Source organism: Sitophilus oryzae, unplaced genomic scaffold, assembly GCF_002938485.1.
Source record: "Sitophilus oryzae breed Bouriz unplaced genomic scaffold, Soryzae_2.0 scaffold_864_pilon_pilon, whole genome shotgun sequence".
NCBI classification, from domain to species: domain Eukaryota; kingdom Metazoa; phylum Arthropoda; class Insecta; order Coleoptera; family Curculionidae; genus Sitophilus; species Sitophilus oryzae.
Genome location: NW_022147488.1, coordinates 1,072,287 through 1,097,608, shown reverse-complemented (window position 1 = coordinate 1,097,608; position 25,322 = coordinate 1,072,287). Strand labels below are relative to the sequence as shown.

The 25,322-nt window shown below is 31.5% G+C and overlaps 3 protein-coding genes across 3 annotated transcripts in view; all 3 read right to left on the bottom strand.

The window, feature by feature from the left end:
• Positions 1–6,783, bottom strand: part of LOC115890425 (gamma-aminobutyric acid type B receptor subunit 1) — a 635,424-nt gene extending 628,641 nt beyond the window's left edge. Inside the window, exon 1 of the mRNA XM_030910650.1 lies at positions 6,670–6,783. Coding sequence (XP_030766510.1) covers positions 6,670–6,705 — 36 coding nt within the window. The 5' untranslated portion in view covers positions 6,706–6,783. The remainder of the gene's footprint in view (positions 1–6,669) is intronic.
• A 2,535-nt stretch (positions 6,784–9,318) lies between these two features.
• LOC115890448 lies at positions 9,319–10,661 on the bottom strand. The gene is made up of 2 exons (XM_030910676.1): positions 10,652–10,661; positions 9,319–10,540 (listed from the first exon to the last, which is right to left on the bottom strand). The coding sequence occupies exon 2, from the start codon at positions 10,170–10,172 to the stop codon at positions 9,540–9,542; it is 633 nt and encodes a 210-aa protein (XP_030766536.1). The 5' UTR covers positions 10,173–10,540; positions 10,652–10,661; the 3' UTR covers positions 9,319–9,539.
• Positions 10,662–12,506: 1,845 nt separating this feature from the next.
• LOC115890414 lies at positions 12,507–14,735 on the bottom strand. The gene is made up of 2 exons (XM_030910644.1): positions 14,668–14,735; positions 12,507–14,608 (listed from the first exon to the last, which is right to left on the bottom strand). Exons 1-2 carry the CDS (start codon positions 14,697–14,699, stop codon positions 13,024–13,026), a joined length of 1,617 nt encoding a protein of 538 aa, XP_030766504.1. The 5' UTR covers positions 14,700–14,735; the 3' UTR covers positions 12,507–13,023.
• Positions 14,736–25,322: the final 10,587 nt, after the last annotated feature.

Sequence of the window (25,322 nt, the reverse complement as noted above, 5' to 3'; positions counted from 1 at the left end):
TTACTCTGCTAAAACTACTTTCTTTTATCAGAACATTCATTTATCTAAAACTTCCCCTAGGAGACGCGAGACCTTTCAGTTGGGAAAACTTCCAGTAGGGTGTCACGGGGAATGCCCTCAAGCACTCTGTCAAGGAGCATTTTCTTGTGGCTAAAGATAGGAGCACCTGACTGTAGTGTAGTGGCCACAAAATTACACTAAGTCGTACATCCATAAGCAGGCACCTCTAGTGGCTGTGATCATGTTTCACGGACAGAGGGTATGGGAAGAAAAGATTAACCTGCTCCACAAAGAATTTTCCACAAAAGCGAAAACACTCCATGAAAAAGGGGAGAGTAAAGAAACCAAGAAACAGCCTGACGCATCTCCACCAAAGGGCAAGAGAGAAAAAGAGACAAGGAGAAAAAAACAGAATAGAAAGCTATCCAACACCGGGAGGCAGGCATGGACGTATCACCAGCTTTACCAGAATTCCAATGTAAGGACATCTGAGCCAGAATTTCAATGCATGGACATCGGCGTCAATGGAGTTGGCGAGTCAACTCGAGGAAGGAGGGCCATGGTCACGGCCTCACAATAGGAATTGGTCTCAAATCGATGGAGGCAATAGAAAAAAATCAAGGTTAAGTAGCTACCAAGTTAAAGAGATGGAGAAAATAAAGGCAGATCCTCCAGTCTCCACCTCACAGGTACCTCAGCGGGAGACAAGGTACTCGATTGTGAAGGGCACGGAGGGCACCTAACCAAACCCTTACGTAGGAGGTAGATGTCCACTCCTTGGGGAAGAACATCTGTTGAGAGAGAAGGATGGGAGATACTCTGTCTCTCTACAACAGGAAAATACTCATATATGATGAGCTTTAGACTGCATGATGTTGACTACATGAGTTGTAACTCAAGAAAGGGGGACACTACAAAATAGGTCTTTAAGATCGCGGTGATTAACTCCCTTCCCACTCATTATACACTACCCCCCATAAATGTTAATTATTTTTGTTTGGTTATGCAAATGTATTTACAAATACAAACTCATTGACAAGCTGGTCTGTTCGGATTCTTCGCACTGACATTTTACAAAAATATAACTTTTTTATTTTTCAGATCTCTGCTTCAGTGGCAAAATAGTTTTTTCAGAATTATAATGAAACATATACCAGAGAATACTATTATAAAAATTTCAATAGAGAAATTGAATTGTGCAAGCCGAAGCCAGTCTTAACAGGTTATATTATTATTTTCAGAGGCATTATTGATATTTTATTAATAAATTTCCGTCTCTAATTTATTATCGATATGTTTCACTGTATTTTAAATGAATAATTAATATTTTTATCGGAAAGGTAGTTTTGTCATATCGACATAATATTAGTTGATACAATTAATTCGTGCATAATGCATTATACTTTAATTGCATTAATTATAATATCAAATATAATAATTAATTAGTCGTAAAAAACATTTAAAGTTTTTTGAGCTAGGTAAATGTTTTATAAACGTTTTGGCCTGGAGTAGGATTCCATTTGATAATTATCCTAATTACAGTTAGTCCATATCGTTAACTACGTAAGTTGAGGTGGATAAACTAAAAACAATATATTTTGTTTCGTGTTATATAATTTCACTTTCAAATATCTTATTACATAGTTTCTAAATATCTTGTTCTTAACTATTATAAACTTAATTTAAAAAAAAAACAGTGTGTGCACTATGTGCGCATATTGATAAATATTATTCTCAATTTATTTCTGTAATCTGTACAGTTCATTCATTTTAATCTGTCCCACTTTTAAAAGGCTGCAAAATATTTGTTGTTTTAGTTAAAAGGTTGAGTAAAAAAAAAGAAATTGTAGTGTTTTTCGTTAAGTTTTTTGCCATTGAGTCAAAAGTTGTATAAACTGTCAAATGTCAAAATTATTGACATAACTTACTTTTTTTAAATGGTACACCCTATATATCATTAAACATTTAAAAAGACTTTTTTTCCTGATTACGAAAATATGCCACACTTGCCCTTTCTTTTCATTAGTTTAGCGCAAATTCGTATAAATATGATTAAAATTATAATTTTTCAACATTAAGATACCCGTGTTTATTATTTTGTTTCCAAGAATTGTACAATTTTTACATTTTAATCATATTTATACGAATTTGCGCTAAACTACTGAAAAGAAAGGGCAAGTGTGGCATATTTTCGTAATCAGAAAAAAAAAGTATTTTTAAATATCTCACGATATATTTCATAATATATAGGGTGTACCAAAATAAAAGTAAGTTATGTCAATAATTTTGACATTTGACAGTTTATACAATAATTTTTGACTCAACGGCATAAAACTTAACGAAAAACACTACAATTTCTTTTTTCATTCGACATTTTAACTCAAAAAATAAATATTTTACAGCCCTTTAAAAGTGGGACAAATTAAAATGAAAGCACTGTACATTTTCTGTTTGCTCAATAGCCTGCAAATTTTGTGGAATACCATCAAAAATACAAAATTTTATGCAAATGCCTGAAAATGTTAACGCTTAAATTTGAAGAGAAACATTTTTGAACCTAACCAACAATTCGTATTTATAGCGGTTTACAGTTATTTTGTTAAATTATACGAATATTCTCGTTGATTATTGGTTTGAAATAAATATGACGATGTCCTCCAATGAAAATGCGAGTTGCTTAACTCTAATAATTCTAATTCTGAGCTAGCAAATGACCTAGATGCTTTAATAAAAAAAAATAATCAACAATTCAAACCCACCCAAGTAGCATCTATCTGAGTTCGAACTAAATCTGACCTGAAGCGACGTCAGACTTTATGCAAATTTAGGTCGGATGCTGGTGATACGACCGGTGACGTCGCTTTTCTATTAAAAGCGACGTCGTTGGATCCGAGTCGGTAAATTCAACGATCTGTCGACGTACAAAATAACAACGTACCATTTTTATTAATTTCCCAACGTCGTTCCCACGTTGGCTTGCACGACGTACATATACTTGAACTAGCCCGACGTCTACCCGTTGCACAGTGCTTCGAACATATGGCTCTAGAGAACAAAAATGCAAAACTTCTCTTTTATAGTAGGCAAACGGTCCCAGATACTGGCTTTTGTCAAAGCCCTGGGAGTGTATGATGAGTTATGATTCAAGAAAGGGGGACACAATGGATCTGTAAGGTCGAAGTGATTAACCCCCCTCCCACTCATTCTAAATTCTAAAAATTCTAGTAGGCAATTTATTCAAACTAGGTTTATTTGACACAAATGATGAGTACTCTCATTGTACTAAATGATGATGTTCTTAGTCCCACGTTTATGAAAAAACAGACCTGTTCATTTTTTGTTTAGACCTGTTTATTTCTGTTTTAAAGCGGTTCACCACGGCTCAAACCTGTTTATTCTTATTTATTAACGTATTTTTACATGTTCTTATCTGATTGGGTTCCTGGAATTAGGTGTCTGGACCGGAAGTGGCTGTCTGTCTAAGGTGCCCCCATACCTACTAAGAGGGACACAATGGATCTGTAAGGTCGAAGTGATTAACCCCCCTCCCACTCATTCTAAATTCTAAAAATTCTAGTAGGCAATTTATTCAAACTAGGTTTATTTGACACAAATGATGAGTACTCTCATTGTACTAAATGATGATGTTCTTAGTCCCACGTTTATGAAAAAATCTTATAAATAATAAAAATGTTGGAGCTGTGTTCCATCTAAGGAAATAATAATTTATAGTATGAAAACGGTGTAAGTATCAAATAAATCCCTGTGATAAAAAAGAATTGAAATAATATTAGAACATGATTCCTACAATATAAGCCTAATATAAGATAAATATGTTTTTCTTTAATGAAAAAGAAACATTAATGTTATATTTAATTAAAAAAAAAACTTAAGATACTATAAATTTACTTTAGGACAACAAAATGCATAGATCGTAACTACTCTGATTCAGAAGAATCACTGCTGACAGAATCTTCCAAATTTATAGTATCCAAATCACAGGTAGATGAAGTATCCTCACATATAAGATATTTCTGTACATCATTTTCTAATAAGTTAATTTTTCGCGTTGTTACTGTTCTTCTTGCTGGTATGAGGGGCTCGGATATTAATAGTTACCTCTTTAATAGACCATATCCATATATTATTTTTTCCTTTTCTTGGGTATGAGGTTTTATAATAAATTGAAAATTGGAAAATTTTTATGCGACGTTTCGCTCCAACATAGTGGGCTTTTTCAGGCACAAGTGGTGTCTCATTTGACTGGAAGGTTCATCAATATCTAATAAAGAACACATTTTTTGAAATACAAATAATTTTGAGTACTTGTCCTTATGATCAAGCCAAGTATTAACCAGATCGGCATTGCTTATCAATTTTCCTCCATCTGAAAAGTATTATAAAATAAAGTTCGTCGCAAGCAGACGCAGGTGAACTATACAAAAATTAAAAGTGTATGAATATGGCAACAAAAATATTCAATAAATACGATATGTTTTGATATGTTTTTTTTAAATGCCTTTTTGAAGTTTGAAAACGTAAAATTTTTATACCCATTTAAGAATCATCTTAAAAAATAAATCAAAACTAAACAATCACGAACCTGTTTAGAAATAAATTTAAAGTACATTCCTTGTTTAACAATATCCATAGTGGTTTTCAATTAAGTACGTACCGTTTAACTCTATGTTATTCTTTCACTGATAAGATAGTGATCGCAAAATTTATTTTTAGTGAAAATATTTGCTAACAAAAAACGCTATTTATGAAAAATAATATACAGGATGGTTGAACATTGCTATAAGTATATAATTACATATTCAGATATTAATACATTTTAACTTTTTTTTTTTCGATTTTTGTCCATGGGACGAAGCATTGTGCGTTGTCCCAATAGGATACGTCTCACTGATAATCCCTAAAGTAACGTCCAATTATATTTTGTTGTATTTTATGTTCATATTTATAACCTAATTTACGTATCTCTATTTACGTCCGTAAATACAACCCATTAAGTTGCATTTGCGGCCTAATGAATATCATGAACATAACCTAATAAACAGTTTTTGTAAACAAACTTAATTTTTTTTATTATGCCTAAAAACACTAAAAAGGCATTTAGATATTCATCTACATTTTACAGAAAGAGGTCAAGGTTTTGCAAAATAATAATAGTAGTAGTGATGTCTTGCCTCCACCCACGAATGCTTGTTATCCGGAAGAGATGCTGCATTACACTGGTGCATCTTAATTTCTTTTTTTAGCTTAGGAAACCAGTAGACCCCAGCCTCCTCCCACATGTGAGGTACTGGTTCCAATTCTTTTAAATTTTGTATATATACTATCTTAAAAAAGTGGCTGCCAATTTTTTTAAGGTGAAAACAAAAACTAAAATATAATTGCACAAATCCACAAATCACTGATACGCAAAGTGAGGTTACGCCATGGGTTACGCCTACGAAACCGTTGAACCGTCGACAGTCAGACATTTTTTGACAACAAACAATTGACCTATCATAGACCAATAACAGACAACGTCGGGAATCGTTTACCAGGAATACGAAAAATTATATGCTCTGTGGCCGACGACGGATGCTCCTACGTCTGCCGGCCGATCGCAAATTTTACGTTGCGTACGTTGGAATTATATACGTCATAATACGATTGCCGGTCGTCCGATTTGATGACTTCGGTCGTGTGAGACGACTAATGTTGGAGACCCGGTCGGAATTGGTATATTGGTAGTTCATATTAAGTCGGACACAGAAATCCGCCATTCTTAACAAGTATCCGATTGTCAACCATTTTAAAATCATTTTTTGTTTTTAAAATTTATATTCACATTCCGATTTCTAGTAGAATAATATTGATAAAGTTGAGTTTGGGGGGAACCACAGTACAGTTTTATGATTAAACCAGCTAGAAAATAAAAAAAAATATTTTGCGAGTTACTTTTTTATAGATATTTTTATTTCTTAAATCTACCTAATTTTGAAGGCGCTCGTTGTTTTCCGGAGTATTTTAATCAGATATATCAAAAAAGTGACTTCCGTTGACGAAACTGATGTCTGGATTAATGATTCAGAATTATTATAATATGAAATTAGGTAGGCACTTATACTTATATTCGAGGAGTGATTATGAATCCATTTGTAATTAGGTAGTTTGGTTAGGTTTTTATGTATTCTTGGTAGCGAATTTGAAACCAGATGTAACTTAGCGACGAATTTTAAGTTCCTAAAATCCAACGTAATATGACGTTGGTAATTGGTAGAATTACATTCCCTATTAGGTCAGATACCGACGTCGAGGCGACCCGAATCTGTATTGCCCATTTAGGTGCAAATAAGTGTCGTCCGGTGGTCGAACCGACGTTGGTACCCGACCGACGTCGGGTATATTGAACGCGACGTATACCCGATGTTCGATAACATCCAAATGCTACTTGGGCAGCTTTTTCAAAACTGTCCGACCACTGGCATATTCACCCTATATCATAGGATTTAACAGCTTATTTCTCTGCAGAGTTTTTGCTGAGACCAGTTAGACCTACTATAATATTGTAAAACCAACCCTAAAATTAAGAAATTAGCGCTTATCATGTTTTTACCATGGACTCTTCAAATGTAATTTACAAGTTTAAAAATAAATGTCCATCTATAGGCTCACCATTATTTCATTTCTCGTCCGAAGCCTCATCAACATAGAAGATGCAAAAGCGACACCGCCACCACACTCATGTCATCCGATACTCGAAAGTCTTTCGTCCAGTCTTCGTCTCAGCACTTCCCGCCATACCCCCACCAAACACCACCACCATCACCCATCGTCCTCCGGATCGCAACAAATCAAACCGTGGGCTCGCAGCGAGTTTCCCACTCGGCTCGCGACCAGTCTCCCTTATCGATCATCACCTACGGTCCGGTATCGTTCGGTTCGTCGCGCGGCGCGCCAAAACACGTACCAGCCAGCAGCAGGTGAGGAGCACCGGGACGTGGGGCCGATAGACGCGCAGGATGGAGCGCTACGGAGGGTTGCAGACGACTGGCGGCACGGCCGGGAGTTCTGGGGAGGGTGAGGAGGAGAAATCCTGCGCCTTGGAGGGGAGCACGTGGACGCCGACGAGGTCTACGGGGGGTCGTAGGGGGAGGAAGGACGGGAAGAGGACGTATCGGCGGAAGTTTAGGGGTTATGCAATTGAAAAGACGGTTATTTTTTAAATATACAAAATGATGTTATATTTCAATAACTGATATACAGGGTGTCCCAGGCTGTGCATTAGAAGTTTCTAGAGAACTACAACATCTAGCTCGGAGATTTTTTGCACATCATAGTTTTACAATGAGATCTATCGATTAAAAATATTTTTACTATGGCGGCACTTCCGGAAAGACAGGAAGTTGACAACAACTTTCTTATTTTAAATGGGTACCCCCCTTTTTTATTACATACTTAAATTATCTGTGAAATTCTATGAATTAAACATCGTTTGTTATAATAAAACAAGAGCAACGTAATACGCCCAAAGTTTTGTAAATGGAGTAAATCTAAATAGGTACTTAAATGATGGCAAAAATAAAAGACTTACATTATATTTTTAGGGCCACAAACAAAAGGAATTGTCTAATTAAACACATATAACAAATTATAGTTTGAAAAACGTTTTGATAATCATTTATTTGATAATATTATGATTGGCGCTATGACAACGACAATATTTTTTGAGAAATTGACAATAATATGACAATGGCCGTTGGAAAGTATGGAAACTACAAAAAAATTCTGATTTAACGCCATCTGGCAATAACTAGTAGCAACTTCTTAACCTAAAAATTAATCACTACCACCTAGTGGCTAGGGCTGGAACTATTTTATTTGAGATTTCCGTGGAAACGGTGGAACCGCTTTTGCTATTTCAAAGGCTATTTCACTTTCCCGCCCCTGGGATGTACTATTTAAAAAAAAGTAAGTTATGTCAATAATTTTGACGGTTGACAGTTTATACAATTTTTGACTCAACGGCATAAAACTTAACAAAAAACACTAACAACAAAACTATAACTTCTTTTTTCACTCAACCTTTTAACTCAAAAAATAAATATTTTTCAGCCTTTTAAAAGTGGGACAAATTAAAATGAAAGCACTGTATATAATTTGCAATTTCCTTATATTTAAAAAGCTATAGAAGTACATAAAATTTAATCTAATAATGACCATATTTCAGGCACCACTCGGTATAAATTATGCGAAATTATGATATTAACAGTTAAATATTTGGAAGTGTGCTCTAATGATTGCCTAGATATTTTATAAAATAATCGAGTGAATATCTCAAATAAGATACCTAATATAAGTCTGGTATAAGATTTAGTGTAGTAGTAGCATTAATCTAACTATTTCCATAATTATTGACAAGATAATAAAAATATTGTGTCTTTGGTATTTAGTTTGTACCTGGCCATGAACCCAGTATACTAATACTTAAAGAGAGTTCAACATGACATGCCACATCATCTTACTATACTTACATTACTTATACTTATTTCCTCATAGTCAATATGTTTAGATGCTGATACTTATTGCAGTAGATATTCTGTACGAAAACTTTAATCTGTTCAAAAGTTTTATTTTCGAAAACACCTGGATATTTAAGCTTTAACAAATCGACTTCTGCTCTCTTGGGTGACTTCTTTTTCATGACATGATCAAAGAAAAACTCTTGAGCCAAACTCCTCTGCATTTCAGTCCAAGGTATCTTGACCACTTTCTTCCTCTTTGCACTTTTACCTATTACTATCTTTTTTTCTGAAATGTTACTAACGTCAACATTTTTGACATTTCTGGTTTTAATCTTAACTGGAACAGCAGTTTCAACATCATCAGTGAGTAGATTTTCTTCAATATTTATATCTATTTCATCTAATTTTTTTCCTGTATATTTGGCTCCACCTTTTTCAACTATAGTAACCAATTTGGTAATTTTAGCAACTCTAAGGGCATCGTCGGGATCATAATCGTACAGGTCATTTACAACTCCAGTTAAAGATATCAACTGATCGACTTCAGCAGAGTTCATGTGTAAAATATGCATGACAGTCGCAACGTATTCTGACAATTCTGCTGATAATATTCTTGATGTAATGGAAAATCCACACTTCTCTAAGTATTTATCAACTATTTCATGTCCAGAAACTGGAACGTTTTGCTCTACTTCGAGAAATAAAAACGAATTTGACGGGTTGGATATATAATTCGTTATTGAATAAACCTGTGTAGTTTCGTTTATTTTTATAACTACTACTCTATTAAATGTGTTAAAACTTGATCAGTGAATTTAACTGTTTAGTTAAATATCTGATAAGGTAGTTTAGCAACATCATCGATTTTTAGTCTGTTGAAGAATACCATCATACAAAATACAGTTTCTAATAATGCTTGATATGCCTCTTTATCACCATTCTTGTCTTTTAATACTTCTACAGCTTCATTAGCTACATTTAAAACATATATTTTAAAAATACTTATATTTTCTGCCAAATTTAACATAGTAATGCCATTAGATTTAAGAGATTTATAAGTACTAATTCTATTACAAGAAAATTTAGTTTCAAATATTCTTTAATCTTCTCCACTTCTCTTTTTCTGTGACCAGTAAGATCTGGTGATATCAGTTCACAACATTTCTTAATAGAATCATACAGAATTTTAGAACTGTTTACTAAATATTTTATGCTGTCCACTATAAAATTGAAGTATTTTAGTTGAAGAGCATCTTCTAGATCTTTAATATTGGAATTTCTTTCTTGAATCTCCATCAACAATTTGGCCAGTTCTCTCATCCGCAGCGTTGAGATCTTTTGGAGACCTGAAGAAATATTTTCTAGATACCAGGATCCGTATTTGCAGATAAGAGTATCTTCCTTGGTGACCTTTGAACAGAGATCTGGTCGCATTTTAGGAAAAATATCAGTTTTAAGTTGTTCGCTGATGGGTAATGACTGATCAACAACACTGTCTTCGCAGTATAGGCTATACTGGCAAGCCAAGTATTCATTGGGATCAAATAATTCGGTCGTCGTGCATGTATTCATGGAGTCCAATAAATAATTTCCTCGTTCTCGCAGATTTCTTATCAACATAACTCTCAGTTTGTGTTCTAATGGAAGAGACATTATCTCCTGCACCTCGGGATTGTCTCTATGCTGTCTATTAATGTGTCTATCAAAATTCGTAACGTTCGATTTGCAAAAACAACAAAAGGTTTCCGTTGAATATTCCAGTTTGAATTTGGTATTGTCATCAAACTCTTGTGAATCTGCACCAATTAAACTATTCGATGGAATTCTTAGATCTACTATATGAATGGATGTTTCTGGTATTGATATTTCATCGATGTTTGGCTGAGTTTCAGTTAGGACTGACCTGATGTCCAGAATTTTTATTTGAGACAAACTGTCATTGCTTTTTATTGCATCTGTTGAGGTCTCGGTGTTAAATTGATACCAGTTGTTTTGTTATAGATTCGCACAATTTAGTAGTCCTAAAAATATACAAGTTTGAACTATATGTAAAAATAATAAAAAATGGTTTGGGTAATTAAAAAAAACACAAATCTCATGTTTTACTTAAAATTAATTAAAAATAACTATACCTATGTGACGGATTCATCTTTCCAAAAAATCCTATATAGGTATTTCGCCACTGCAACAAAATCTACAAAATAAAATAGTTATTTTTTGTAAACACTTCTGCGTTGATCCAAACGGAAACTACTTGTCAGAAGTTAGGTTTACAGATATAAAAATTTGCCTAACGAACAAAAAATGCTTAACGTTTCGGGAAGTTTATCTCTTTCCATCGTCGGAAGAAAAAAATACAAGGAATAAAAGAAAAACTATTTAAAATATTTAAATTCAACTATTCGAGAACACTTTATTTTTTTTAAACAGATACGTCTACAAAAACCGTTGACGTTCTGTTAAAAATAATAAATTATAATTAATTACCATGATTTGCAATAAACTTAATGGGAAGTTTTTACAATACTTAAAAAATTGGGTTTGAACTATATGTAAAAATAATAAAAGTTTGGGTAAATAAAAAAACACACAAATCTCATATGTTTTACTTAAAATTAATTACCATGAACATTCTAGCAATAAACTTAATGGGAAGTTTTACAATACTTAAGAATTTGAGTTGGAACTATATGTAAAAATAATAAAAGAAGTTTGGGTAAGTAAAAAACACAAATCTCATAATATGTTTTACTTAAAATTAATTACCATGATTTGCAATAAACTTAATGGAAAGTTTTTACAATACTTAGAATTTGAGTTTGAACTATATGTAAAAATAATAAAAAAAAGTTTGGGTAAGCAAAAAAAACACCAATCTCATAATATGTTTTACTTAAAATTAATTACCATGATTTGCAATAAACTTAATGGGAATTTCTTACAATACTTAAGAATTTGAGTTTGAACTATATGTAAAAATAATAAAAAAAGTTTGGGTAAGTAAAAAAACACATATCTCATAATATGTTTTACTTAAAATTAATTACCATGATTTGCAATAAACTTAATGGGAAGTTTTAACAATACTTAAGAATTTGAGTTTGAACTATATGTAAAAATAATAAAGAGTTTGGGTAAGTAAAAAAAACACAAATCTCATAATATGTTTTACTTAAAATTAATGACCATGATTTGCAATAAGCTTAATGGGATGTTTTTACAATACTTAACAATTTGAGTTTGAACTATATGTAAAAATAATAAAAAAAGTTTGGGTAAGTAAAAAAAACACCAATCTCATAATATGTTTTACTTAAAATTAATTACCATGATTTGCAATAAACTTAATGGGATGTTTTTGTAATACTAAAGAATTTGAGTTTGAACTATATGTAAAAAATAAAAAAAGTTTGGGTAAGTAAAAAAACACAAATCTCATATGTTTTACTTAAAATTAATTACCATGATTGGCAATAAACTTAATGGGATGTTTTTACAATACTTAAGAATTTGAATTTGAACTATATGTAAAAAAATAATAAAAAAGTTTGGGTAAGTAAAAAAAACACCAATCTCATATGTTTTACTTAAAATTAATTACCATGATTTCCAATAAACTTAATGGGAAGTTTTTACAATACTTAAGAATTTGAGTTTGAACTATATGTAAAAATAATAAAATGAGTTTTGGTAAGTAAAAAAACACAAATCTCATAATATGTTTTACTTAAAATTAATGACCATGATTTGCAATAAGCTTAATGGGATGTTTTTACAATACTTAACAATTTGAGTTTGAACTATATGTAAAAATAATAAAAAAAGTTTGGGTAAGTAAAAAAAACACCAATCTCATAATATGTTTTACTTAAAATTAATTACCATGATTTGCAAAAAACTTAATGGGATGTTTTTACAATACTTAAGAATTTGAGTTTGAACTATATGTAAAAATAATAAAAAAAAGTTTGGGTAAGTAAAAAAAACACCAATCTCATAATATGTTTTACTTAAAATTAATTACCATGATTTGCAATAAACTTAATGGGAAGTTTTTACAATACTAAAAAATTGAGTTTTTACTATATGTAAAAATAATAAGAAAAATTTGGGTAAATAAAAAAACACAAATCTCATAATATGTTTTACTTAAAATTAATTACCATGATTTGCAATAAACTTAATGGGAATTTCTTACAATACTTAAGAATTTGAGTTTGAACTATATGTAAAAATAATAATAAAAGTTTGGGTAAGTAAAAAAACACATATCTCATAATATGTTTTACTTAAAATTAATTACCATGATTTGTAATAAACTTAATGGGAAGTTTTTGCAATACTTTTCTCAAGAAAAAATCTGTGTGATAAAAATTTAATTTTCATGAGCTTTTTAAAAATATAATATACCCTAGGCCCTAGACTTATTTTCATAAATAAGGTAAAAAATACATTTTTTAATAATTCTTAAACTAATCTTTTTTGCATTTTACTAAAGGCTATCCTATTTATTTTTCTTTGATCCTTTTTTCTTGGTGTTGGTGTTTTTCATATTTGCCAGCTTATTTATTAACCTTGTTCTCAGATTTTTTATTTCAATATTAGGTAGTAGGCTTTCATCTATATTTACTGATATATTATTTAAAGTCTTTCCTAAAAACTTGTCGTCTCCACCCTGTTCGATTTTAGTAAGAATTTTGGCTAAATTAGCAATTTTAAGCAAGTCGTCATTCTGATAATTATCATCATCACTGGGTACCAGCCCCATCAACGACATTAAACGACGTATATCACTAGTACTCATATGTAGAATGTGCATAAGACTTACAATAGATTCTTGCAAGTTTGACGAAACCATCACATTTGTATTCGGTATTTCCGACCTATTTAGATGTTTCTCCATTACACTGTGTGCAGAAATTGGAGTTTCAGAATCTAGTTGAAAAAATAGATAATCGTTTGGCGGTACTGACACATAATTTGCTCTTAAATTTAAAAGAAGTCTTATATATTGTTCAAGTTCAGATGTAAACAAAACACGTAATTTTTTTTTCTTTAGTGTTACTTTTTTTATACGCCTAGATAAAACTTGTTCAGTGAGTTTATTACATTTCTCGGACTTAATATTTTCAAAACTATTTTCAATAAATAATTGATAAGGTAATGTTGCAATTTCGCCAATTTTTAATCTATTGAAAAGCGCCATCGTACAAAATACAATCTCCAGCAAGAGTTGATACGCCGATTTATTAGTTTTATTCTTTTTGAGAAGATCTATTGCATGTTTGGTTTCCTTTAAGAGGTATTCCTTAAATAGCTTTACATTTTCAGCCAAACTTAACATAGTTACATTCGGTTTACAAACATAAGAACGAGCAAAAGGCCAATTCTTGTCAAACTTGCTTTTATAATTAATGATTTCTGCTTTTTTCAGATTACTAAAACTAGATGCGAGCAGATCGTAGCATCTCATAATACATCCGTATAAAACTGCATGTTCATTTATCGAATCTTTAATGCTGTCGAAGAGGATAACGTTGTATTTTGGATAAAGTGCGTCTTTTAAATTTTTAACTGCAGAATTTCGTTTTTGCATTTCTATCAACAGCCTGGCCAGATGTCTCATTTGTTGATTACAAATGAATTCGTCTTTTTGATTATGATTCATATAGTACCGTCCGTACTTCCAAATGAGAGGATCTCGTTGAGCAATTAGAGAACAAAAGTCAATTGAATTTTTAGGAAAAACAACACTTTTAGGGTTGCTGTCGATGGCCCGATGACCAACAAGAATGTTTTGATGATAAACTTTATGACCTACCTTGAAAGCACTGCGCGTCACATGATTCATAGCAATATGTCTTTGAAAGTAGGCTGGCCTGTAGTATTGCAGGCAATATTTACAACGAAAATATTCCAACGAATTAAATTTTTTAATTGATTTGACAGAAGTCACGCAGTTACGCAGAGCGTAGAACAGATGATTTCCACGTTCTCGTAGATTTTCTATCAGCTTAATTTTGCCTCTCAACGGAAGAGACATTATCTTCTGCACCTCGGGATTGTCTGTATGATATGTAGTTATGTGTCTAACAAAATTGAAAACTTTCTTTTTGCAGAAATAACAAAATGTAGAGATGGGTATTACCGAACGTTTAGGTTTTGGTTTTGTGACGACATCAACTAAACTACTCAATGGAATCTTTGTATCGGTGTCTAAATCTGGCTTTTGGATGGAGGTTTCCGATACTGATATTTCGTCGATGTTTGGCTTTATATCAACTAGGTCTGACTTGGAGTCCAAAATTTGCATTTGGCATAAAATGTCACTGCATTTTGACCAATATGTCGAATTCTCGGTGGTAGACTGTAATTTAGCAGACAGATTGTAGTTTAGCAGCCCTAAAATAAATGAAGTTATATTAGTTTGATCAACCTATATTAAAAATAAAAAATCGAATTAAAAAATGTTTTCAAGGAACTGAGGTTATGTGTTTACACAAAATTAGTTGTAGACTTTTGCGACATTTTGAAGTGTTCTTCAAAAGAAACATTGTGGCACTAAGATAGTTAAATACTTATAAATCATCTCTTCCCAACATATGAAAATAATAACAATAAATAAACAATTACAAAAAACATATTTTTTATTATATTTATATTATTTAAACTTAATTTTACTTCAATATATATTCTTAGTACTATCAAAGTATATTATTAGTATAATATTCTTTGGTACTATACATTAAAAGTAATTAACTTAAAAATATATACATGCTATACTTTATGCATATATGTAGAAATATCATCTAGAATTATTATTAATAATAATATAAATAAGTACATCCATACAAGATATGCATCAAGATAAAACTCTATTTATAACTATTGCTTTTGCTTTGGAACTAACCATAACATTTGCGATTTTCGACTATAAACATTTTGAATGTATACTTTTATCTGCTCCCAAGTTTTATTGTCAAAAACACTTGGATTCTGTATTTTTAACAATTCACATTCGCTCCTCTTAGGTGGTTTTCTATTGACAATATGCTGGCTAAAAAATTCTTGAGTCAATCTTTTTTGCATTTCACTCCAGGGTACCAACCTCCTCTTTTTAATTCTCTTTTTATTAGTAATTATTTTCCGAACATCTTTGGATGACGATGCATCTACATTCACATCTTTAACATCCACATTGGTATCTTTAATATTCACATTGGTATCTTTAATATTCACATTTGTATCTTTAACATCCAGATTGGTATCATTAATATCATTGTCAGATGTTTGACAAGTTTCATAAGTCCTCTGAATTTTCTTTTTATTAGTGTCAATATTTTGGATATTCGCAGATGTTGAGGTGGCTTTATTGGCATCGTCGTCAGATCTTTCAGATGTTTCATCATTACTAGCTAATAGATTTTCCTCTACATTGACTTGTATATCATTTAAAGATTTTCCCAAGAACATGTCGCCTTGATCCTGTTCAATACCACCAAGAATTTTGGCTATTTTAGCAATTCCAAAAACGTCGTTAATTTCATAGTCATCATTATCATCAATAATAAGCCCCATAGTGGATAACAAATGATTAATCTCGGTAGCACCCATGTGTAGAATGTGCATAAGATCTACAATCGATTCTTGTAAACTTGGCAAAATCATTACATTTGTATTCGGTACTCCTGATGTTTTTAGATGTTTCTCAACTACGTCATATCCAAAAATTGCGTCATCCGAGTTAAGTTCAGAAAATAAATAATGGTTCGAACGATCTGACACATGATTCGCTCTCAAACTTATAAGAAGTTTTATTTGATTTTCAAGTTCAGATGTAAATAAAATACGTACGTCTCCTTCCTGTAGTACTACTTTCTTTAAACTCCTCGACAATACTTGATCAGTTAACCTATCACTTCCCTCAGATCTGGTGTTCTCAAAACTAGCTTCTTTAAATATCTGATAAGGTAGTGTTGCAATTTTATCGATTTCTAATCTATTGAATAATACAATCGTACAAAAAACAGTCTCTAACAAGATTTGATACGCGAAAGTATCATCTTTCTTACGTTCTAAAAGATTTGCAGCAGCTTTGGTTTCCTTTGCCAGATATGCCTTAAATACCTTTAAATATTCAGTTAGAATAAGCATATTTATATTATTAGATTCAAACTGTTTAGAAACATCAGAACGAGCAAAAGGCCAAGTTTTCTCAAACTTACTTTTATATTGAATGATTTTTGCCTTTCTCTGATCATCAAAATTAGATGCAAGCAGATTATAGCATCCCCTAATACATCCATACAAAGAAGCGTGCCTTTTTAGTGTACATTTAATGCTGTCGATAAGAATACTATTATATTTTGGTTGCAGTGCGTCATCCAGAGTCTTAACGGCAGAATTTCGTTTTTGCATTTCCATCAATAACCTGGCCAGTTGTCTCATTCTCTGATTACAAACAAAGGAGCCTTGTGGGTTACGTTTCAGATACGACGATCCATACTGACAGATGAGGGGATCTCTCTTGGCAGTCAGAGAACAAATGTCAGGTCGCATTTTAGGAAAGACCACACTTTTAAGTAGACTGTCGATGGGTAGGTGGTCAACAAGTATGTTTTGAGCCTCAATTTTGTGACGTACCCACGTGGAACTGCTTTTACCGTGATGCTTAATAATGTGTTTGTGAAGGTAGATTTGTCTGTAGTAACCTAGGCAGTACTTGCAAGGTAAATATTCGTTGGAATTCAATAATTTTCTAGACCTTTTGACAGGTGTAATTTTTTTATTTATCGTGTACATCAGATGGTTGCCTCTTTTCCGCAAATTCCCGATCAGCATAAGTCTCAGTTTATTTTTCAATGGTAGTGATAATATCTGTTTGACTTCGCGATTTTCGCTATGGCGTCTGCTAAGGTGTCTGGAAAAATGTGAAACTTTCGTTTTGCAAAGACAACAAAAGGTTTCATCTAATGCCTTTCTCGATCGTATGTGTATGTTACTCTTGTCAAATTCTTTGGTCGTCTCATCTAAAATTTCGATGGAGGTTTCTGATATCGATATTTCATCAATATTTGGCTTCGTATCGATTAATTCGAAACTGGTATTAAAACTAGGTACTTCAAATAGACTGCCACTGCATTCTAAGATATTTTCCGGGTTGTTGCTGTTGCTATTAAATTCATTCGACTCGCTTTGTTGTAAAATGGGGGAGTTCCGCAGTCCTAGAAAAATTATGCACTGTATTAGTCTGAGTATTAGAAATTTATTAAACAGCTAGAAGGGAATTGTTTAGATAATTTTAAACACACATCTTTTGTTAATCATAGTGTATATTGAAGAAAATAATTATATTAAACATTTTAAATTTTCACAACGAATATTATCTAGCATTATTCTAAAAAGTATATGCAGTATCACAGATCTTCTTCTTATTTATTAACTTAGGTAAAAATTCTCTGGCAATAGTTCCTGCTTTGATTTATATTTGAATATCAGAAAATTTCGCCTGTTGCTCTCGGGTTTCTGTCAAATTTGACATTAAAGTAATAAATGACTAAACAATTGGTCTCTTGGCAGAATTTCGAAAAATTATTTTGAAAGAGTTTTTTCATTTTTAACTTTACATGAATATGCCAATTTTCAGCTATCTAGATGTCATTTTTTGGTGATTTTTGTGATAGCCGATTCTCGTGATAGAAGCAAAAATTACTGATGGAATCCCATTTGCCAGTCAAATATTTATCTAGTACCCATGTACTCATATACAAGGTGGTCCGAATTGTATTTCGGAAACTTCGGCAACATATTCTGCAGATAGGAATAAGTAGAAAAGTTCGTATAAATGTATGTCTCAAAATGCTTCGTTTCGGAGATACAAGGTGTAGAAGTTTCATTTTTATTTCGATTTTTTCCAAATAATGTCTGAAGTAGCATCACTATTTGAATGAAAATTGGTATTTGGGAGTTTTTTCACATGAGAAAGTTTTTTTTGTTTGAAGAGTAATAACTTTTCGTCCGTACCTGTACAAAACTACTGATTAAAAAAATATACATTTACGACGTTTTTTACGTAAAAAATATTATCGGCTTCACGAGATATTTGGAATCAAAATTATCAACTTGTCATCATTGACATAAATTATGTAAACATGTTGACTAAATATTTATTAGACTGAAATCATAAATTTGAAATGTGTTTGTGCCAAAAGTTCAACAGAAACTGTTTTATCATCATTTTTCCGATGAAGAATTTATGATTAATTTGAATAAATAAAAAGTTCCCAAATTTATTGTTTCAGTCAATTCTTGAGAACGGTTACTCGTAGCGATTTTTACCAAGAGACATTTTTTTCGTAAGAAATCACGGAAATGTATATTTTTCAGTCAGTAGTTTTATACAGGCACGGACGAAAAGTTATTCCTCTTCAGAGTTAAAACACATGTAGGTGTGGCTCCTACAAATAGAAGTCATGTTGCCATCCAAATAAAATTTCTATCCAGGCACTAATTTTAATCCAAATATTGACATTAGTTCAATAATTATTATTTGAAAACAAATTGAAATAAAAATGAAACTTCTACACCCTGTATCTCCAAAACTAAGCATTTTAGGGCATACATTGATGCGAACTTTTTACTTTTATTTTTATCTGCAGAATATGCTGCCGAGTTTCCGGAATACAGTTCGGACCACCCTGTATTTAGTTAATATGTTTTGAGTAAATTTATAGTTTTTTAGGAAAAGTTAAATTTGTTCTTAAAAAACTGACTTGCGTGATGCAAACTAAGAATAATTCTTCTACAACCAAACCAAACCAAACACAAATTGGTTAAAAATTATGAAATTGTATTTTTCATCTACAGTATATCCCCGAATTATTGTCTTTACAAGGGGAAAAACTTTTTTATTATTGACATTTTAAGAAAAATGTATTCTTCATAAAAATTTCTGCTTGTTCAAAAATGCCTAATTCCTTTTATAGTTTTCCAAATTTCCATACCATTTTAGAGAAAATTAAGAAAAACATAAAAATATGGTTCAATTTTTCCTAAAAATCAAAACGCGTTTCTGTGATAATTTCGTCTTCATTTACTGTTTTAAAATGTTAAAGAAGCACGATGAGGAAGCTAAATGAGGAAGTTAAACTTAGAACGAATTATGCATAAACAACATTTTTCAAATTTAAAATCTCCCTATTAGCATGCAGTCTCCCGCTAGCACTTAGACTACGGGTAGTAAAATGTTACATATGGCCCATCTTACTATACGGCGCAGAAACGTGGTCTCTCAAGGCTAGAACCCTGAACCGCATCGAGGCTTTCGAAAAGTGGACTCTCCGGAGACTCTTACGTGTGCCATGGACCGCACATGCCACCAACGAAGAACTTTCAAGAACTGCAGACTATCCACGAGAAATGCTTAATATAGTTAAAAGTTTCCTACCTCGGCCATATCCTTAGAGGAGACAAATATTACATTCCTAAACTAATTCTACAAGGAAAAATTGAGGGACGGCGAGGCCCTGAATGAAAACAACATTCCTGGCTAAGAAACATACGGGATTGGTGTAACATCAGCGACGCAGGCACCATATTTCGAAGAGCCGTAAACGGCACTCTACACATTATATGAAGAGTACAGACAATCTCCAACGTGCGGCTAAGCACAAGGCACAGAAGGCACACAAGGAAGAAGAAGAAGAAAGAAGCACAAAATTTATTTAGTTCAATGCTACTGAAAAAGTGATGATTTTAGTTATCGGAAAATATAATACTTCAACAACAGCAAAGAATATGACGTTAATCAAAATTAATAATAACCTTCTATCAAAGAATGAAACATCGAATTGATAATACCATAGAATCGCCTTTTTGTTTTTAGGACTACAAGAAAAAATTAAACCATATTTTAATGTTTTTTTTGGTTTTCTCCAAAACGTTATAAAATTTGGAAAAATATAAACCGGATTAACCATTTTAGAACAAAGCAGCATTTTTCTTATAGTATCAACAAAAGGTGTTCCTCTTATAAAGGCAATACGGGCACATACTGTAGATGGCTGAAAGTTCGTGTACTTATGTAAAATTTAAAAAAAACAAATTTTTCAAAATTTGGGCAATAAAATCGTTTTTTGGTCATTTATTTTTTTAATGTTAAATTTGACAAATACCCGATAGCAACAGCGTAATTTTCTTAATCTATTTTAAAGTAATAAAATAAAATACCATATGATGCAGACTTTACCTGTGACACTGTATATCTACATACTTTAGACTTTAATCTTAAATCTAAAAAAGTGTAGTTATAAAGACCAGTAATAGATACGCAAAATACATAATAAAAAACATGTATTTTTCCACATTTTTTCTTTGGAAAAACTAACAAAATTACGAATTAATATGACATTTAAAATTCTTCTTATTCTTCCCCTTTTTTTGTAACTACCAAAAGCATGTGCGATTTTTTACAATAAATGTTTTGAATGTATACTTTAATCTGCTCCCAAGTCTTATTATCGAAAACCTCCGGATTCTGTTGTTTTAACTGTTCGCATTCCGTCCTTTTAGGTGGTTTTTTATCGACAATATGCTGTATGAAAAATTCTTGAGCCAATCTTTTTTGAATTTCACTCCAGGGTACCAAAATCCTCCTCTTCTGATTAGTGACTTTTTTTGATATTTCATCAATGTTTGGCATCGCATCCATTAATTGAGAACTAATACTAAAACTTTGTACCTCAAATGGACTGCCATTACATTCTAAGATATTTTTCGGGTTGTTGTTACTGCTATTAGCTTGATTCCATTCGCTTTGTTGCAAAATATCGGAGTTTGGCAGTCCTAGAAAAAATTATGCACTGTATTAATTTGAATCTTGAAAGAAATATATTAAATGAACTGAAGGGAAACGTTTAGATAATTTTAAAGACATCTTTTCTTAATCATAGAGTATATTAAAGAGAATATATTGATGTAATAGCAATAATATGTAAAATAAAATACTCCATAAGTATACAAAACAAACACTTAAAATTTTCAAAACGAATATTATCAGCATTATTATAGTGGTTTTCTCGTTACCGTGAAAATATCGTTCAGGATGATGAAAAAAAAATCTTCTAAAGTTTGAATGTTAATATTAAGAGAGTCTCATCGTGATTTTCGTTCATAACGAAATTAGATATTCTTATTATGTTAATCTATTTCGTATATTTCGTTAAATAAGACGGGGAAACAATTTTTTTTTGGAATTCTATTAGTTTGTTATTTTACTATTTTTTATTTTATTAGTTTACAGGGTTGTTCATCACATACGACACGGAGTATTGTAGCCAACGATTAGATTTTTACAAATTGTAAGTTTAGGGTTCGTTGAAGGACTATTAGAGCTACAATTTAAAAATATTTTTACAAGATACAGAGTGTAATAAGAAATATTATAGTTGTATTTTTTTAAATGGAACTCCCTGTATATTATTCTATTTTTAGATTCTACGATTAAAATAAAGGTAAATTTGATTAAGATTTATCACACTTAAACCTTACCGTGTTTTAAATATTTTCGATTTTATGAAATTGCAGTAAAAATTTTCAGGTTTCATTTCTCCAAGGGTATCTAAGTTTTTAATACTAAATATGTATTGAAGATTACTTATTGATCAGATATTGTGGTGCAATAATAAAAATTTTATTACCTTATACAGAGTGTCCAAAAATTTATAGTAAATAATTACTAGGTTTAAACGGCAATAACTTGTTTAATTTAAATAGAACAGCCTATATATTTTACGTGAATCAGATGCACAATGTAATTATCTATCAAATTGTATTATACCATTTTTTACCCATCTTTTCAAGTTATCGTAGAAAATGCATTTTCATATAATTTAGACCTCATTATCACTATACCCATGGAATATTGACATTTTAGATCATTTTTAAATATGTAACTAATTTTCACAGAGTACAGATACTAATATTGTCGATATAGTTCGTTTATTTCATTAAAAAATAAAAAAAATGTTTAAACATTTTTTGTTAAAGAGGACTAATTAATATGATCCCAGTATTCAAACTACATTAATTGACTGTTTAAGTTGATTAATAATAATTGCTCCAAATACTAAAAAACTGAATTTTGTGTGTGTATTAGACAGTGTGGTAAAAAGTAACACCTTATAAATTTTATTTCATCTTTTGACGAATGCTTATTTATAAGAACAGAGACGTTCATTTTCACTATTTATTATTATATTGATTTCTGAGCCAAATGCACATTTATTTAGAATACTTTATTAATTAAAACGATTTAAAAGTATGTAATTAACTAATTTTTGGTCAGAAATAATAGTGGTATATTTACAAAGATTTAAATAGTTTTTTTGTATACCAATGGGGTTGCAATATTTACCACTTGTACATTTTGTACATATATGTTTCTTTAAAAAAACCTGAAATGTCAATATTCCATAGGTATAGTGATAATGAGGTCTAAATTATATGAAAATGCATTTTCTACGAAAACTTGAAAAGATGGGTAAAAAATGGTATAATAAAATTTGATAAACAATTAAATTTTGCATATGATTCACGTAAAACATACAGGGTGTTCCATTTAAATTACACAAGTTATTGCCGTTTAAAGATTGTAATTATTTAATATAACTTTTTGGACACTCTGTATAAGGTAGTAAAATTTTTATTATTGCAGCACAACATCTGATCAATAAATAATCTTCAGTAAATTTTGAGTATTAAAAACTTGGATACCCTTGGAGAAATCAAGCCTTAAAATTTTTACTGCAATTTCATAAAATTGAAAATATTTCACAAACGGTAAGGTTTAAGTAAGATAAACCTTAATGAAATTTACCCTTATTTCAATCGTAGAATCCAAAAATATAATAATATGCAGGGTGTTCCATTTAAAAAAAATACAACTATAATATTTTTTACTTATTTGGGACACTCTGTATCTTGTAAACATATTTTTAAATTGTAGCTCTAATAGTCCTTCAACGAACCCAAAACCTACAATTTCTAAAAATCTCATCGTTTAGCTACAATACTCCGTGTCGTATGTGGTGAACAACCCTGTATATCATATTATACAGTGCGTTATAAGCTTAACGTGCACCTTCCATAACATTCAAACGAGTCGATTAAATGAAAATTCATATCAGACCTTTTTTGAAGGCCGTTCAATTTCCTACAAGAATATGTATTGATTTTTACAAAACGCTGATTTGTTATTAGAACGTAATAAAATTCAAAAAGATGTTTCCCCGTGTTATTTAAAAGGGAAATAGAAAATCACGATAAACACCTCTTAATATTAATATTAAAATCTCAAACCTTACCAGAATTTTTTTTTTCATCATCCTGAACGATATTTTCACGGTAACGAAAGAGAACAAATATATATATTTTTTTTGGTACACCCTAATGTACAGGGTGTCCCACTAAGAATAGCTCTCGGCTGTATCTCGGAAAGTATTAGCCGTAAGGCCTGCGGGAAAAAATATTTATAACTAAAGAGGCTATGAGAAATTGCTGGAAATTATTTTCAAGTTTGTAGAACAACCGCTAGGGGCCGCAACTGCAACAAAAAATAAGAAAATGGAGTTTTTACACAATTTTGCCTAGATAAGGTGTACTATAAGTAATAGCTTCATAACCTTCAGTAAATTTTGAATAATTTTTGTTAGAACCATTTTCCCCTATCTACCAAAATAAAGTGGTGGGGGAGGTTAGACCTGTTTTTATTTAAAATATTTTAACTCCGGACTGAATGATCGGAATCCAACAAGCGAGGGCTCGTTTAAAAGAGCGTTTCTTACTCTATATTATACTATATAAACAATAATAATAAGCTCTTGAACGTAGACGCTAGGGGCGTTGTCTTACAACTTAACAAACATTGCGCGTTTTTTCAAAAAATTAAATGCGACAGTATATGGAATTTTAGCTGACAGTAAAGAGTAATAAAAACTTAACAAGTCAGCGAAAACCGTATCTTGATATCTCTTTTCAACCCAAAGTTATTAGCAAAATTATAATAAATACGAAAATATAAGCACTTAATTACCTTATTTTTCTAACACGGTATTACTAGCCCTCTTGATTATGAACATTATTGTTTATATGGTACAATATATTATTGTTTATATGGTACAATATAGAGTAAGAAACGCTCTTTTAAACGAGCCCCCGCTTGTTGAATTCCGATCATCCAGTCCGGAGTTATTAATATTTAAATAAAAACAGATCTAACCTCCCCACCACTTTATTTTAGCAGATAGGGGAAAATGATTCTAACAACAAAAATGCAAAATTTACTGAAGATTATGAAGCTATTATTTATAGTACATCGTATCTAGGCACAATTTCTTAAAAATGCCATTTTGTTATTTTCCATAGCAGTTACGCCCTCTAGCGGCCGTCCTACAAACTCGAAGATAATTTCCAGCCATTTCTCATGGTCTCATTAATTATAATTTTTTTTTCCGCACACTAATACTTTCCGAGATACAGCCGAGAGCTATTCTTAGTGGGACACCCGGTACATATACTGGACAGATACTTATAGGAGGACAGAATGGCAACACCGCCCATTGAGAACGCATGCACTTATAGGGTTTTCTGCAGACTCGTTCCGTCGCGTCGGTTAGGTAATAAACAAATTAACAACCTGTATAAACGTGTAGTTATAAAGACAGTGAAATGACACGAAAAATACATGATAAAAACATACAGTTTCTTTGGTGAAACTAACAATATTTTCAAAATATAATATGCCAT

Excerpts from the sequence above, each read along its gene's own strand:
- LOC115890448 (XM_030910676.1), bottom strand. The coding sequence starts at position 10,172 with ATGTCTCTTCCATTAGAACACAAACTGAGAGTTATGTTGATAAGAAAT.
- LOC115890414 (XM_030910644.1), bottom strand. The coding sequence starts at position 14,699 with ATGTCGTCACAAAACCAAAACCTAAACGTTCG. Across the intron at positions 14,609-14,667 it reads AACCAAAACCTAAACGTTCG|ACACATAACTACATATCATA; the intron begins GTAATACCCATC and ends CAATTTTGTTAG.